Raw genomic sequence first — 14,097 nt, 5'->3', positions numbered from 1 at the left:
TTTCCACTAAACTAAAAAGATTTGGATCTTGTACTTTAAGAACAAGTAGGAGTAAAATTTTATTTTTTATTTTCTTGGATGATTTTCCTTCTACTGTTTATAATCAAAGTATTATGAAAAAGAACACAATTAACCCCAAATTTCTTGTTGGTTATACACTGGTGAAATCTGGGAAAAAAAAAAAAAAAAGCTATGCATTGAAAATGCTACTAGCAAACAGTTCAATGTAATGATTCAGTCCTTTGCCATGAAACTGTTGTATTTCTGAACTGTGTCCAGCAATAGCAGTGGCAAATGAAGTTTCCTGTGATTCCTGGAGGTTCCTTTCAGCAATAGAGCCAGCTTTCCTCCAGGTGTCCTGCCATTTCTCTCTGTTATTTATGTAAAACGCTGCATAAGACCAAACAAGCACAACTGAGATCTCTACACACAATCTAATGATACAGAAAGAGGACATTCACATTAGATTTGATATAGCAATCACTTCAGTTTGGTTATCCACGTGCTAGAATGTTTTCTCTATATGTTTTGATATTAATCAATGTATGTTAGGAAATCAGCTAATACTTTGCATTTAAGCACACTGAACATTCGCTGAATACATATTTTTAACCCAGTATTTGACATGGTTAAATCATCAACAATAGACAAACTTAACTTTTCTTTGTTTTGGACTCCAAACAAGCTAAAGGCTTTGCTCTTTTGCACTCATATCCTATCCAGTTGAAAAATAATTCTGAAACATCTGTGCAAAAATTACTCATACAACGAGTATGAGTAGTTCAAGTGCAGAAAGATGTGCACTTTTCATGCTTTCTGAAATGATGCAGGTTTCTGAGTGTACCCTCCCCCACCTTGGGACATCTGCTCTTTGCTTTAATTCCTTTCCTTCCACGAACAAAAAACAATTTGGGGACAATGTTTTTGCGCTAACCTTAAGAAAGCACTTCCTCTTTTTTGCTCATCTCAACATGATTGGAACATCCTGACGCTCCTTGTGAAGCTCTGTTCAAGCTCATTTTAACAAGTGGCTAGATTATCCTACTTGCCTTGACACCTTCCCTAGCCTCCCTGAAGTCAGTTCAGCCACAAAGTCATTTCAGCCTTCCTCAGAGATGTTGTAATTTTGGGTATCTGCCCAAGAACCTTCAGACTGTTCCACATATGGCTCTCTTACAAAACCCGGCGCTTCATGGACCAACAGTGTAAGATAAGCTGTTCAGAAAATACAAATGCTTTGATCCTTGAGTAGAAATAGAGAGATTAAAAGGCTACTTAGAAAATCATAGAAAGATTGATAACACAGAAAACTTCAGCAAAGAAGCTGCTTTAAATTAACTCTTTGAAGATTGAATCTCTCTCTCTCCCTCTGTTTCTCAGTACACATAAGTATCCTCTTGGCTGTCAATGTGGAAAAATAACTGATGTCAGATGATGCACTCGGGATGTTATGCCAAGTTCCAGTGACAAATCACACAAATATTGAAATGGACAATTAGAGCACGGGTAAGTGCTTGGGTTGGGCTATACTGCCTCTCCTGTGTTATGAGAAGTGCCAATTGCACATGATTCATAGTGAGGGCTTTGTGAAGCTACTGTAGGTGAGCCACTGGAATGCAACAAGGTGCAGGCAAGTCCTGTCTTTTGTCCACATCCAGAAGGGTAGGACATAACATATGCTATCTTACTTGTTCATAGGAGAAGTTTTGATGTTTCAGGATTTATCTTGATCTCAGTCCAGGGAAGACAAACACATCAAAGAAGTCTCCAGAAATCTTTGATCTGGCCTATCAAAATCAGTTGCTGCTTGGCAGTTAACTGATGATTTACACCATTATCAGAATTAAAAATAATATTTTGGACACAGCTGCATGTGTGAAACAAAGTGCAAAGCATGGAGAAAATCTTGAAACTGTTAAAGAAAGTCAGTGTCAGTGCCTTGTATCTAGTCTAAAAAGGTAGACTCAGGGACAAAAAGTCTCAAAAGGTTTGACCAGGGACTTTTTTGTGAGCTTTTCTGACATTTGCAGTAGTGTTATTTGGAGAAACAGTTCAATAAGCATTTCTCCAGGCTGGTCTTTCTAGAGCTGGCCAAAACCTCTCTTCTTATTTAAGTGCAGTGCTCAATTAGATAGTGTTATTATGTCTTGATCTGATGCTTAACGTCTTGAATAAACTGGAAATTAATGACTTAATCACTGCAGAACATCTCATAATGTCTTGCAAGCAATTTGGAGGACATCATTAAAATTTAAATTTAATTTGACAAATTGGAGAAATGAACTGAAAGTAACGAGATTTACTAGTGTAAAATACTACATTTATGAAGGAGAATTCAAGTACATTGGAAATAGGTGGGAGTCTTGTTTCCTAGTGGTTAGTTTATATGACTTTTCACTCATTGTCTCTCAAGAATCAAATTACTAATATCAGCTTTAGTTTCATGCTGTAGGTCCTGAGAGTCTCCAGGAAGAGAAATGGACACTCAGAAGTGCCTACAGAATTTCTCTGTTGAGCATTTCTATGGTCTACCATGGACCATGGAGAAAGGAGCTACTGCCAGATAGCTGGAGCCTGATGTACACAAATGGCAAAATCCATTTTCAATGAATAGCTGCTGTAAAGAAAATGAATGGATGATTCTACATAGCAAATTGATTCCCAATCCAATTTAAAGTCGAAACAGTGTGTGAAGACATTTAGGAAATCACCGGAATAGTTTCTTATCTCTTCTGCTGTGGAGGTCAGCAAATCAAGATGAGTAAACTACAGTTTTCAGGAGTGTGTTCTCTTATATACAAATACATAATTGTGAAGAACTTACATGCATAACAGGGTGAACAGCAACAGTAAGTGACAAGAAGACAAAAGAACCTCTTCAGATTTTCCTATCTCAATTTTCTTGAGTTTTCTCACCAACAAAGTTTTGCTGTTTTGCAGTGCATCCATGTTCTCTGGGTAGCGTACAGTATCTCTCTCCAGATGAGAAACACATTTGATCACTCTATCCTTCCATATGAAAGACAAGAAGTAAAATTCTGGCTCCAGTAACATTGGTGAAGCCAAGATATTGTCTGAAAAGGACGAGTGACTTGATCAGCATCATGCTAGAGGTCTACCAGAAGACTAGATTTGGAACTTGTACCATCTCTTTTCCATCCCCAAATTAAAAAATGTGAGGTACATTATGAACCTGGCCTGTCTAATGTTCTTATCTTTGAAAGGAATTCTTGGATTTCATAAACCTCATAAATCTTCCCAGCTCACATACCTGTCTCTTCAATTGTGAACTTAGGGAAGATCCTTGTTCTTATAACTCCTTGACAAAAATGAAGTAGGAGAAAAATAACGAGGCAACCTTTCTGGCCTCCAGCACATTTAGAGGCCCTGTTCACTCTGCGCCTTTTTCTCTCAATTCCCTTGGGAAAGGGACAATCTCCCCTCCTTTTCCAGGTGGTTTCACACCATAGTTGGTTGGATGGATTAAAGCACAAGGAAGAAAATTAGATATATATATATGTAGCTTTCTACGCTGGTCCCATGGAGGAGTATTTTTTCCTCTGCAATTTGCAAGAACAAAAATTTGTGAAATTGACCAAATTTCACTGCTAGCAATTCTAAAAAGGAACACTCACATTTGTTTTTCTCCCTTAGTGCAACTGTCTCAATTCTTTGATTATAAGCATAATCAGTGACCATACAAGGAAAAATTATGGACATTCATTTTTTGTAAGCAACTGAACAGAGAAGAATCTCTTGTGAACAAACTTCAGTGCAGTACAGTGAAACCAGTCAGAATGCAGGAATATGAGAAACAGAAATTCTTTGGATGCAGCATTTTGGCTTTTGCCAGCAAAATCGACTGCAATTCTATAGTTGGAATTGTCACCTGTTGGATCAACACAGCAGCAGTGTGAATTGCCAAAACTTGCTGCTGCATTTCCAAGAAGTAACTATGTGTATCTAAACAGGGATGTCCATATAGCCATGCTAGTTGTATGTACTGTTTAAAAGCAGGCTGAATATACAGTGACAACATTCTTCATTGGCACCAAGATTACCGAGATCATATTCTCTCATTTCCTTTGTTAGATATTATCAGTGATGAGCTTTGGTCTTTCATATTGAACTATTGCACATATTTATATCAATGGGCTCAGTATATCGTTGGAAAGAAGTATTCCAAATGGATAAGTCAGCTTTTATTTGCAGTGGGGACCCAATGGAAACCATACTGGAACAGTCTGCTGTGCACAGCCCACCTGTTGCTCTCACAGCCCAGAAAGACATATAATGTCCATGTTAATGAGGCAGTGATAGGTAGTAGATAGCTTACTAGATACATATGCTCATCTTCAAGCACTATTCATTCTATCAAGCAGCTACCTATATCCATGCTCTTGGGAAGAATAGAAATCATTCAGAGTTCACATCACAAAAATGTATTTTAAAACACATCATACAAAAAGTGATGTGAATTTTAAAGCATAGTTTTGCAAAGCAGAATTGTTCTTGTGATAATAAGGAGGGGAAAAAACAATAAAAAATTGCATGAGCCAGTTTCACTTGTGGGCACACATTTCTCACCAAACAGTTCCTACAGAAGAAGATATACCGTGTATGTGGTCACTTCATGAGACAGTAGGTGTTGAGAACTCAGTCCAGTGTTGCCTGAGAACTGAACACAGCTGTGGTGAGGGACTGGGTTCTTCTGTTTCTAAGAACTTCTGCTGGAGCACTGTAACATAGCTTTACAAGGAAAAAGACTTTCTTCCTCTTTTTGTTTTAAACAAAGAATTGTTTCCCTCTTCCTTCCTCTTCTTAGTATTATTCCTCATGTATTGAATGCAAGTCAAGTGGTTTTTTTTGTTTGTTTGTTTGTTTGTTTGTTTTGTTTTTTAATAAAATACAGGGGAAGTGTGTTCCCTTTCTGAGAATAAAATTTCAATTCTCAACTGCAAAGTAAGAGACTTAAAGAAAAAGCAAGATAGAAACCATTAAGCAACCATAATTATGCTGTGGCCAATACTATGCATTACTATTGCCTGGCCATGGTCACAGTAACACAGGAAGCTAACCCTTCAAAACAGTATTTGTTGCAAAAGAAGGAAAAATTTAGAGGAAATTACTGGAAGATCTTTAAGCTACACTTTGAGCTTCCAGGACTTGATCTGGAACTCACTTAAGTCAAAGAAAGTATTGTGCAAATGACTCCCAGAAAAAGAGAAATCTTTAAAGAACTCCACTGAAGTAAAATTTTACACAATATAAACCCACTAACTCCTACACTTGTTGCCTTGATCTACTTCACTGTTAAATGAGGAGGGGAAGGAGGTTTACAGTAGTGATGCTCCACTTAAGGTAATAAGGTAAAAAGACATCCCCGTTAAATGTAATTAGTTAATACAAATTAAGATGATTATATGTTCTATTGTCAAGATCATTCAAAGGGTTATTTGCTTTTGTCATTGAACAGTGCTGCATTAGTTCTTGTAATTTGGTTAGTGCATTAGCACTAAGTAAATCTTATTGATTTGGGAGATAAAATGGACCTAAGTAATCTTCGCTTTTTGCTTATTTCCTTTATATTAATTTAACAGCTAACTCAGTATACAGATTATCAAATGAGAGGTGTTGACTAATTACAGATAGTGAATAAATAAAATAAGATATAAGAGTTGTTGCTATGAACAGTTTAGGTATACATTTATGCAGTACATTAGGTGCATTTTCTCAGAGAAATCCTTATTTATGTGGAACATGTGACGATGCAGAAAAGCTGTGAGTTTCATGTAAATCAGGTATTCTAAAATAATGCTATGTGGAGACTCTTACTCCAAGAGGATATTGCTCAACAACTGCACTTGCAGCCAGAACAGTGGTACAAGAGATGTGTGGGATAGAAAGGAGTCCAGAAAGTAGGAGAAAATCATACAATTGGCCCTAATTTCTAGTAGTGTAAAAAGAAGAGTTGCATAGGCCTTGAGAAAATGAAGCTATCATTAGTACGTCCCCCAGGATCATTCTTCCCCTAACATTTCATTGTATTCACTCACTGCATATCCAGTAGAACTAATATTTCTTTGTGACCTGCTCTTACTTTCTGAAACATTTATTCAATAGTTTTTATTCCTTTGCAGTACTTTTTTTTTTTTTTTTTTTTTTTTTAAATATATATTTTGCATGGGATTTGACTCTGATTTTACTTCTGTCTATGGAAATTTAGGAGTAACTCCACTCAGATGGAAAACTGTCTGAGTTCTTAACCTAGAAAGTCCAAGTGACACAACAGTCTCCAGGATACTAATTGCCTACTGTTGCTTTAGTGAGCAATAGTGCAGGAGATGGTGACACGTGGTCCTGAGTCAGATCAAACTGTGAGCAGAGAAATTGCTGAGGTAAGGGTGGTGCTGAAGGAGCTGAAAGGCAGATGTCTGCCTTGTCAGGGCTTTTGTTCTAAATGCAGACAGGATAAAAAACTGTCTTTCATAGATGGGCAGAAATGGAAGGCTGAAAGCTTGTTAGACGCTTACAATACTGTGGTATCTGAGATGGATGCCCTCTGGATATGCTTCTTCATCATTTGGCAGCAGAAGCTGAGGGAAATTCATTCCTGACTTAGATGTCTCAGCTAACCATCAAAGCCAGGTGGGCTAAATCCCAGACTTAGTAGATACGCACGTGGTGCACTGCAGAATCAGCTTCCTTTTCTCTGCAATGTGGATTTGTGCACAAAGAAACCCAACCAGCTCTCTCAGTAGGGGTGACAGTGTCCCATTGCAAACCATCCATCTGCAGACTAGAGAGAAACTTAAAGCAGAGGAAAGGAACCTTAGAATTTGCTTTGCACCCAGGAAAATAGACTTAATCTGAATACTGTGTCTCCAGTGAGTGTACTTAATGCTGCATGCCTACTAGTCTAAATTTTGGAAACCTCTTCCTGTGGGACCGTAAAGATTTTCACATTTTGTCAGAGTTACACAGGATCAGAAAATTATTCTATGCCCAGCTCTAGTCTTTAGAGTTTAAAGGGTTTCAGAAACTCCGAGGAATAAAAAACACATGACCAGAATATCCAGACATCAATGTGAAAAATTAAAAAACATTTTCTGCTTGAAATGATTTCTGTGAAATTCCAGAGAAATGCAGTACTATCACTCTCCCACATTAATAGCCAACAGGGATCCCTGCCTGCAGTGGAAGAATTTGATTAAAAACTCTGGAAATGGAACATTATTAGTAACTCTGGATGATAAAGCAGTGCCCTTTGCAGAAAATGGTAGGTTAACGGATACCACTTTTTCACAGAGAAATCCAGCTTTCAACAAGAAGATGATAAAATACCAAGCAGCAGCACTGGGAGCCAAAGACAGGTCCTTAACAGGAGATCAGGAGACGAAAAACTCTGTAGTTTTTCAACACTTAGATTAACAGGTCAGCCAGCCCCCAAGCCCCACATAGGCTGGAGCTTGGAAGAGTCTGCATATACCCACATGGTACTTTCCGAAGAAGGTCCTTGACATGCTTTTTTCCTTGCCTTGCCTTTTTCTTGGGAACTTTCTTGTGCCTTTGTCCCTGGGCAAGCTCAGGGACAAAACAGCCCTCACGTCAATGGTTTATGCCTCTGATGAATCTGGCCCAGCCTGAGATAACCATAGCCATACGTGTGCCTAGCTTCTTCTTTCATGCAGTTCAGACTGTTCCTGCAGCCATCACACTCTCTCCAGACATGCCTTGCAAGACTGAGTGGGTAGATGGCACTGTACCTAATGCTGGAGGATCTTGGCTTGGCAAGCACACCTTGCCTTGCACTTGGTGCCATGAAGGACTCAAGTGACACCGGTAGGCTATTTCCTGGACTTTCAGCAGACAGGAATTGAATGCAGAACAGGAATGTGGATGCAGCCCATCATTTTACTAGCATGATTTAAGCCTGTTTTAAAGGGTGTCATTGTGCATTGCTCATCACTAAATTGCTCTTTATTTATCCTTTTGAGATGTCAGAACCCATAGAGTAGCTAGCACAAAAACTGTATGGCTAGGAGCAGGCTTCATGCCCAGGCAGAGTTCCGTGTCCCATTTGATGTAGCATTTTAAAAAAAAGAATAAATGACTGAATCACTCAGATGGATCCTGGTGCCTGACTTTTAGGGGAGGGAACTAGGCACATTCTACTCACAATACAAATAAACTTATTATCTATGTTGTGAGATTATCCAAATAAGCCACATCTACCCTTCCTAACCAGAGAGACATGGTGCTATTTTTAAGCCTGCTAATATTTTTTTTAAGCCAAATAGTGTGGGATATTAGAGTTACAGGGCTTTGGAAGAGTTATTTGTCTCTGTTTATTTTATTAAATATTCCTAGACATATCCTAAGGATGACAGATCAATAAGTGCCTTTGTGGTTTCCTGATAGAAGGCAGCAATTATTTTCTTCCATTACAATATAAGCATAACCCAATTTTACTCATCTATCATGATATGTAATAGTAATAAAGAAGCATCGGCATGTGTTCATTTTACTGTAATTTTATCTCTTGTTTTGGTGATTTTCTGTTTTCATTTCGTGTTCTTCCAGTATGATTTTTATCTCTTTGTGCCTTTCATTTGACAGGAGTGGTGACCAGCCTGTCTTGCTTTAGGACACTTGTGGGAAATGTAGTAAAAGCTATGTGTGGTTTCTCTTTTCCCAGAAAGTAAATGGAGTATGTTAGCCTCTCATCTGTCCCTATAGAAGGAACTTCTAGAGACTATTTCATTTTCAAAGATGCTTTTCCACAGAACTCAGTAGGGATTGAAACTGGGTAGCAGAGAAATGGGCTCACAATAGTTTGGTAAATAACAGACACACAAAAGCTAAACAAAACCCATAAGATCTGACAGTTGATATATATAGTTGAGATTGCCAAGGCTAAACTCAAACCATTTTCCTCACGTGGAGAGTCCCATTCAATTCATGACAGAGTTTGAGACTACCAGGCTACATCCACAGATGAAACAAGCAGTATCTGTCTCCTCAGCTAAGTACACCTCCACTCCAATACCACGGCTGAAAGTGACTAAAAGCCAACATCCAGTTTCCTTGCTGTGGGTGAGGGGATTCCTGAACAGTGGTTCAAAACCTTCTACAGCAGCTACCTCTCGGATATATTTCTACTGACTTTGGCAAGAAAACTCCTTTACTACAACTCCACATTTTACTTTTAATTTGAAACCAGTTCAATTTCCTCCTTTCTGTCACCCAAGTGACAGACAGCTCTTCACTGACAGAAATTCTCAGGAACTGTTAACTAGTCTCAGCTCCACTGAAGTACATCTGATATCAGACAGATTAACCATCAGATTAACTTTTTCTATTCCTGACTTCAGTGAGTTCGGGCTTCACCTTCTGAAGTATGCCACTTAAACACAACTGAAAATGTTTCATTTTGATTTTGAAATGCTTTCCACAAGCACTGGAATAAGTGAAGCACAGATGAGCCTGGATTTACATCTTGTGGTTGGTTGACTGCACTCTCCCACTGAGCTATGACAGAAACTTTTCCCATGGGTGAGCAATTCCTTCTCTGGTCCCAGTTAGTCCCTCTGCTGTTTATAAAGGGGCTCCTTGCACTTCATCAGTTTCCACAGCCTGAGCATATATTGAATCTGTCTCTAGAGTCACACTTGGATTCACATCTATAAAATTTCTAAAGGTTGCATTTGTCAGGAGAACTAACAGAAAGACAGGCATATCATAACACTGATTTAGAAAACAAGGCTAAAAGCTAACAAATTTTATTAAGCACATCAAGATGAGTGTAAGGCGCTTTTAAAAAGATCAAAATCTGAGAAGGTAGGATTAAGGAAGTGTTTTGGTTGCTTTATTCTAATTTATTCTGCAGCCCTAGCATCCTTTAGCACCCTTAGTCTCAACAGTACTGAGGGATTGCCTCTCAGAAAGATGGACTACCTCAAAGTCCAGCCAAATTATGTATAATTTTCTACTGGGAATTTTTTTGGTAACATGAAACGGTCTACATCAATGACTGCAACTAAACTATCAGATAGCATAGCAGTCTCTTGCAAACACTGCTAAAGGCTTTTTCTTTTCTTTTTAATTTTGAAGATGGTGGTAACTCTTATTCACTGGTGGACTGTTTTCACTGTCCTATGACTAACTCTCATAGCGGTCAGAGCCTTTTCTTGCTTCAGTGGCCTGTGGTTTCATTCTGTCAATGTTAAAAAGAAAGGTCATCTTGGCAGCATTACAAAAAGCAAGTTTTTAATTTTGCTAAAATAAACTGTGACAAACTCTCATAGTTTATAAAAGCTTTCTTTTAAGTTGAAGGTGACTTACAAAGTGCATTTTAATAATCTACAAACCTAACTCAACCTAAGACAAGTTGAAAGGTTTGGGATTTTGTTTTGTTTTGATCTCCAGCAAAATCAATGAGTTCAGATCTGACAAGCACAAACATTCCTTCTTCTGCCTGTTCCTTCCCTTCCTTTGCTCTTCAAACTTTCAGATCTGTTTTTGCATACCTCAGAAAAACAGGTGCATAAGGGATGCCAGGCAAATTCTTGCCTATTTTTCTGGCCACATGAAGCCTGAAAAAGCTCAAAGTATGTTTTCTATTGGAGCTTTAGTGATTCTTCTTGAATAAAATATAGAAAATGAAATAGCAAAGCTTGACAATCTTGATATCTCAGTGTTAAGCAAACAATCAGGACAAAAAAAATCCGACTGTCTTTGTGCCATTTAAAGGAACCACAGGAAATCACAGCAACATTTTTGCCTTTATCAATTTAATGTAACAGAAATCAGAGTTCTGATGACATTTCTTGAAATCGGGCAACTATAATAAACCGTCTGGAGTATAAGACATTCATTTCTGATATGCAAAGCAGCAGCAGACTCTGGAAAAGCTTTTGTAACAGGAAAGTACTTCCCAGCATGTAAAAAGTGGCAAATTATTCTGTCAATATTTTAATGGTATACTTTGCTATAAGTCACCTTGTGAAATGGGTCTACAGGCAAAAGCAGAATGAGATAAGTTAAAGGCCATAAGACAGTTACTCACAAACAAAATACCCTGGGAATAAGGGGGGAAAGAAAGCACTTTCAAAGAAGAACAACGTTCATTGTGAAAAATGAGCTGAAATGTGAAAATAAAATGATATTAAGACCTGAAATGAAAAATTAGAACAAGCAATAATGCATTGAAAGTCACTGTACTGAATGTTTGCTCTCTTGCTTTTAGTTCCTGAAAACTGACTGCCCTCTCCTCAAAAAGGGGATAAGACGCTACATCTGCTGCGGGTGCAGTACCAGCATCCACTGGAAATGCCAGTGGGGAGCTGGGGACAGCAATAAGCAGGCAGTCCCAAATGCAGAGGCTGTTGTGATGAGCTGGTGATGCTCTGACTGGATTGGACCCTACCTCTGAGCCATTTCCACTACTGGGTAAAAGCCACAGCATCTGTGTGACAGCTCCTTGTCCACTGATGCCCCCTCCCAGTCCTCTCATTTCAGATGCTCCCAGCTCCTAATGGGGTCAGGCCTCTGGATGGCCTGGGCTGGGCAGCGTGCTGAGCTGGTCCCACCAGAGCAACAGAAGCCTGCAGTGCCCATCCTCAACCCAAGCCTTCCCCAAAGGCAGACTGAGCTGTTGCCGTGGCTGGGATCACGGGCTGAGCAGCCTCCTCATGGCCCTTCTGGCCCTGCCCTGGGGCAGAGGGCAGCATGTTGCCTTGCAGCTCCAATTTCCTTTTATTTGCAAAAAGCAATCTCCACAGAGAGCACATGTAAGGCCCTGCTGCATAATTCAAAGTGAGAATGTTTTATGTTTCGAAATAAATTTTAGAAGTATCCTATTTCGGATTCTGTATTTCCTTTCCAAGTGCTGCCAGGGGTGCAGACACTGACCAGAAAGGAATAAATAATTCCTGTGCTTCCTTCACCTCAGTATCTCAGCAGTCACCTGAACACGTGGTGCACAGAGCAGCCACTTTTCCCTTCTGAGACTACTGGCATCCTCACTCAGACGCACTTTTAATAGATACTTCTTTCATTAAGAAAACTGATTTCAGTGGGACTGTTTATGTATTAAGTATGAGTAACTGTATTACAATCTGGCTCTCTGTGGCATGTTCCAAACCAGCACTTTCATTTTTTTTTCTAAAGAGAGCAGTGATTCAGCATTAGCAGAGTCTAAAATATGAGTGATATTTTCAGGGACTTTTCAGTGCACATGGATACGAATGTTAATGAAGGCTTCTTTAAGACAATGAAAGAAATAATTCCCTAAACATTCTACTTATCTTCAGCACAGACTGTAGAGAACACAGAGTAACCAATTACTTAAGAATAAAAAAGAGGGTTTTTGTTGTTGTTGTTGTTGTTGCGGTTTTTCCCCTCAGTTCCAGTAATACTTAGCACCATAAGGACCTCAGTGATTTTCAGTCAGTTTACAGAAACTCATTCTTACAAGGATGAATCATCAGCAGTGCTAGGTAATCTGAAATTACCAAGGGTCTTACTTTTTGTGACTGAAGACGAGAGGACAGCTATTTAACAATGGCATCGTCAAAGAGAGACCGAGAGTTCTGAAATATAAAAAATTTGTCACTTACCCTGTTCAAGCAGTATTTGCTATCCTTCCCATAAAAGTGCTGAAGACATTTCATGTTCTGCTTGTCAACAATCTTGTTGAAGAACTCATTGATTGTTCGCACAGAGACAGCACAGACAGCAGATCTGTTTGTTGGTTCTGAGGAATCTGGTTTGCTTTGTGCAAAAACGCCATAGAGAATATCGTCATTCAATCCAAGGCCCATTTCATAGGCTAGAGCTGCACCGGGTTTGCTTACGTATGCAGCTTGCAAAATGTTGAACACCTCCTTTCTAATGGACCTCTTCCTCCGCTTTTCAGTAAAAATACACTCAAGAGGCATTTCCATGTAAGAACGCATCTCTGAATCTAAAGTGCAGAAGCGGATAATTCTGGTGTGAAAAGTCTGGGAGTCAAGAGATTCTCTCTGGACAGTCAGAAAATAGACAAAGTGGTCATGCTCAAAGGCATGGACATACTTAATGGGATACGAGTCGCGGAACTGAGGGAGGATATCTATATAAGACTGATCTGTAAGAAATTCAAATCCATCCTGTGTTTCTTTCAACCTTCTAACTGATATTGAATGCAGTACATGGGGAGGTTGAAATGCAGATGTCACAGTGTTCCCAACAAAGAAGTTGACAAACCTGTCCTTTTCAGTCACCAAAACTTTGGTTCCTAAAGTGCTTACAACACAGTCAGGACAGTTTTCTGTCTCTCCGTCTACCTGCGGTGAATACATGCAGTGCACCTCGCTTTCTATGTCAGCAGGGTTGTCAGGGGGAATGATGTGACGGTGACAGACACCTCCAGACACGCTACCACAGCTGATGAGCTGATCATCGTAATAGGTTTCTAAGAGCAGCGCCATGTTGACATTATCCTTCCACACACTGTTAGATAAATTAGCTTTATCTTTGCAGTCTTCACATGGTGCGCAGCCAGGACTCTCCAAAATAGGCCCAGTCTTGTAGACAGAAATGTTTTGGAGAGTCTCATTTAGTACATAAATCTTGTTGACTGCTCCAATATAAACATGATGCTTGTATAAAACTACATTCTGAATTGGCGTCTCTGTGATGAAGTTAGGAAGATCATATTTTACATTCAAGTTCATCTCTGATTTTTTAGCTGCTTCTTTGCATTGTCCATGACTTCTCTGCAGCAACGCAAACAGGAATAGGATAATCCCAGAAGGATAGGCAGTAACAGGCTTCATTGTCAGAGGTTTAATCTGTCAAAATACATTTAAAAACAAGAGCGGTTATGTTTCACACAGTAAAACATGAGTTTATCAGCCAACAGAAATGTGTTTCTAGACTGAATATTAGCTGAACTGTTTAACAGTTTAAGTGTCATAATCTTGCTTAGTGTCCTTAATAGCCTTGTGCTAAGAACTGCTGTGATTACTCTCGTTTGTGGGCACTCATTTCACTGCTTTCAGAACAGTTCACAGCAAGATTTTACGATGTTAGATTTTGCAAGAACTTTTGGTG

The 14,097-nt window shown here is 39.1% G+C and overlaps 1 protein-coding gene across 2 annotated transcripts in view; it reads right to left on the bottom strand.

Moving 5' to 3' along the window:
- The window catches only part of MET (MET proto-oncogene, receptor tyrosine kinase), a gene marked incomplete at both ends in the record, with an annotated part of 69,425 nt that extends 55,593 nt beyond the window's left edge, over positions 1 to 13,832 (bottom strand). Inside the window, one exon of one of the 2 annotated variants that reach the window (XM_079549530.1) lies at positions 12,621 to 13,832. In XM_079549530.1, coding sequence (XP_079405656.1) covers positions 12,621 to 13,820 — 1,200 coding nt within the window. The remainder of the gene's footprint in view (positions 1 to 12,620) is intronic. The other variant, XM_079549529.1, reaches the window with a different exon arrangement.
- Positions 13,833 to 14,097: the final 265 nt, after the last annotated feature.

Source organism: Tetrao urogallus (genome assembly GCF_951394365.1).
Source record: "Tetrao urogallus genome assembly, chromosome: 1".
Classification (NCBI taxonomy): Eukaryota; Metazoa; Chordata; class Aves; order Galliformes; family Phasianidae; genus Tetrao; species Tetrao urogallus.
The sequence above is the reverse complement of the archived record's forward strand: the minus strand, read 5'-3'. Positions and strand labels throughout refer to the sequence as shown.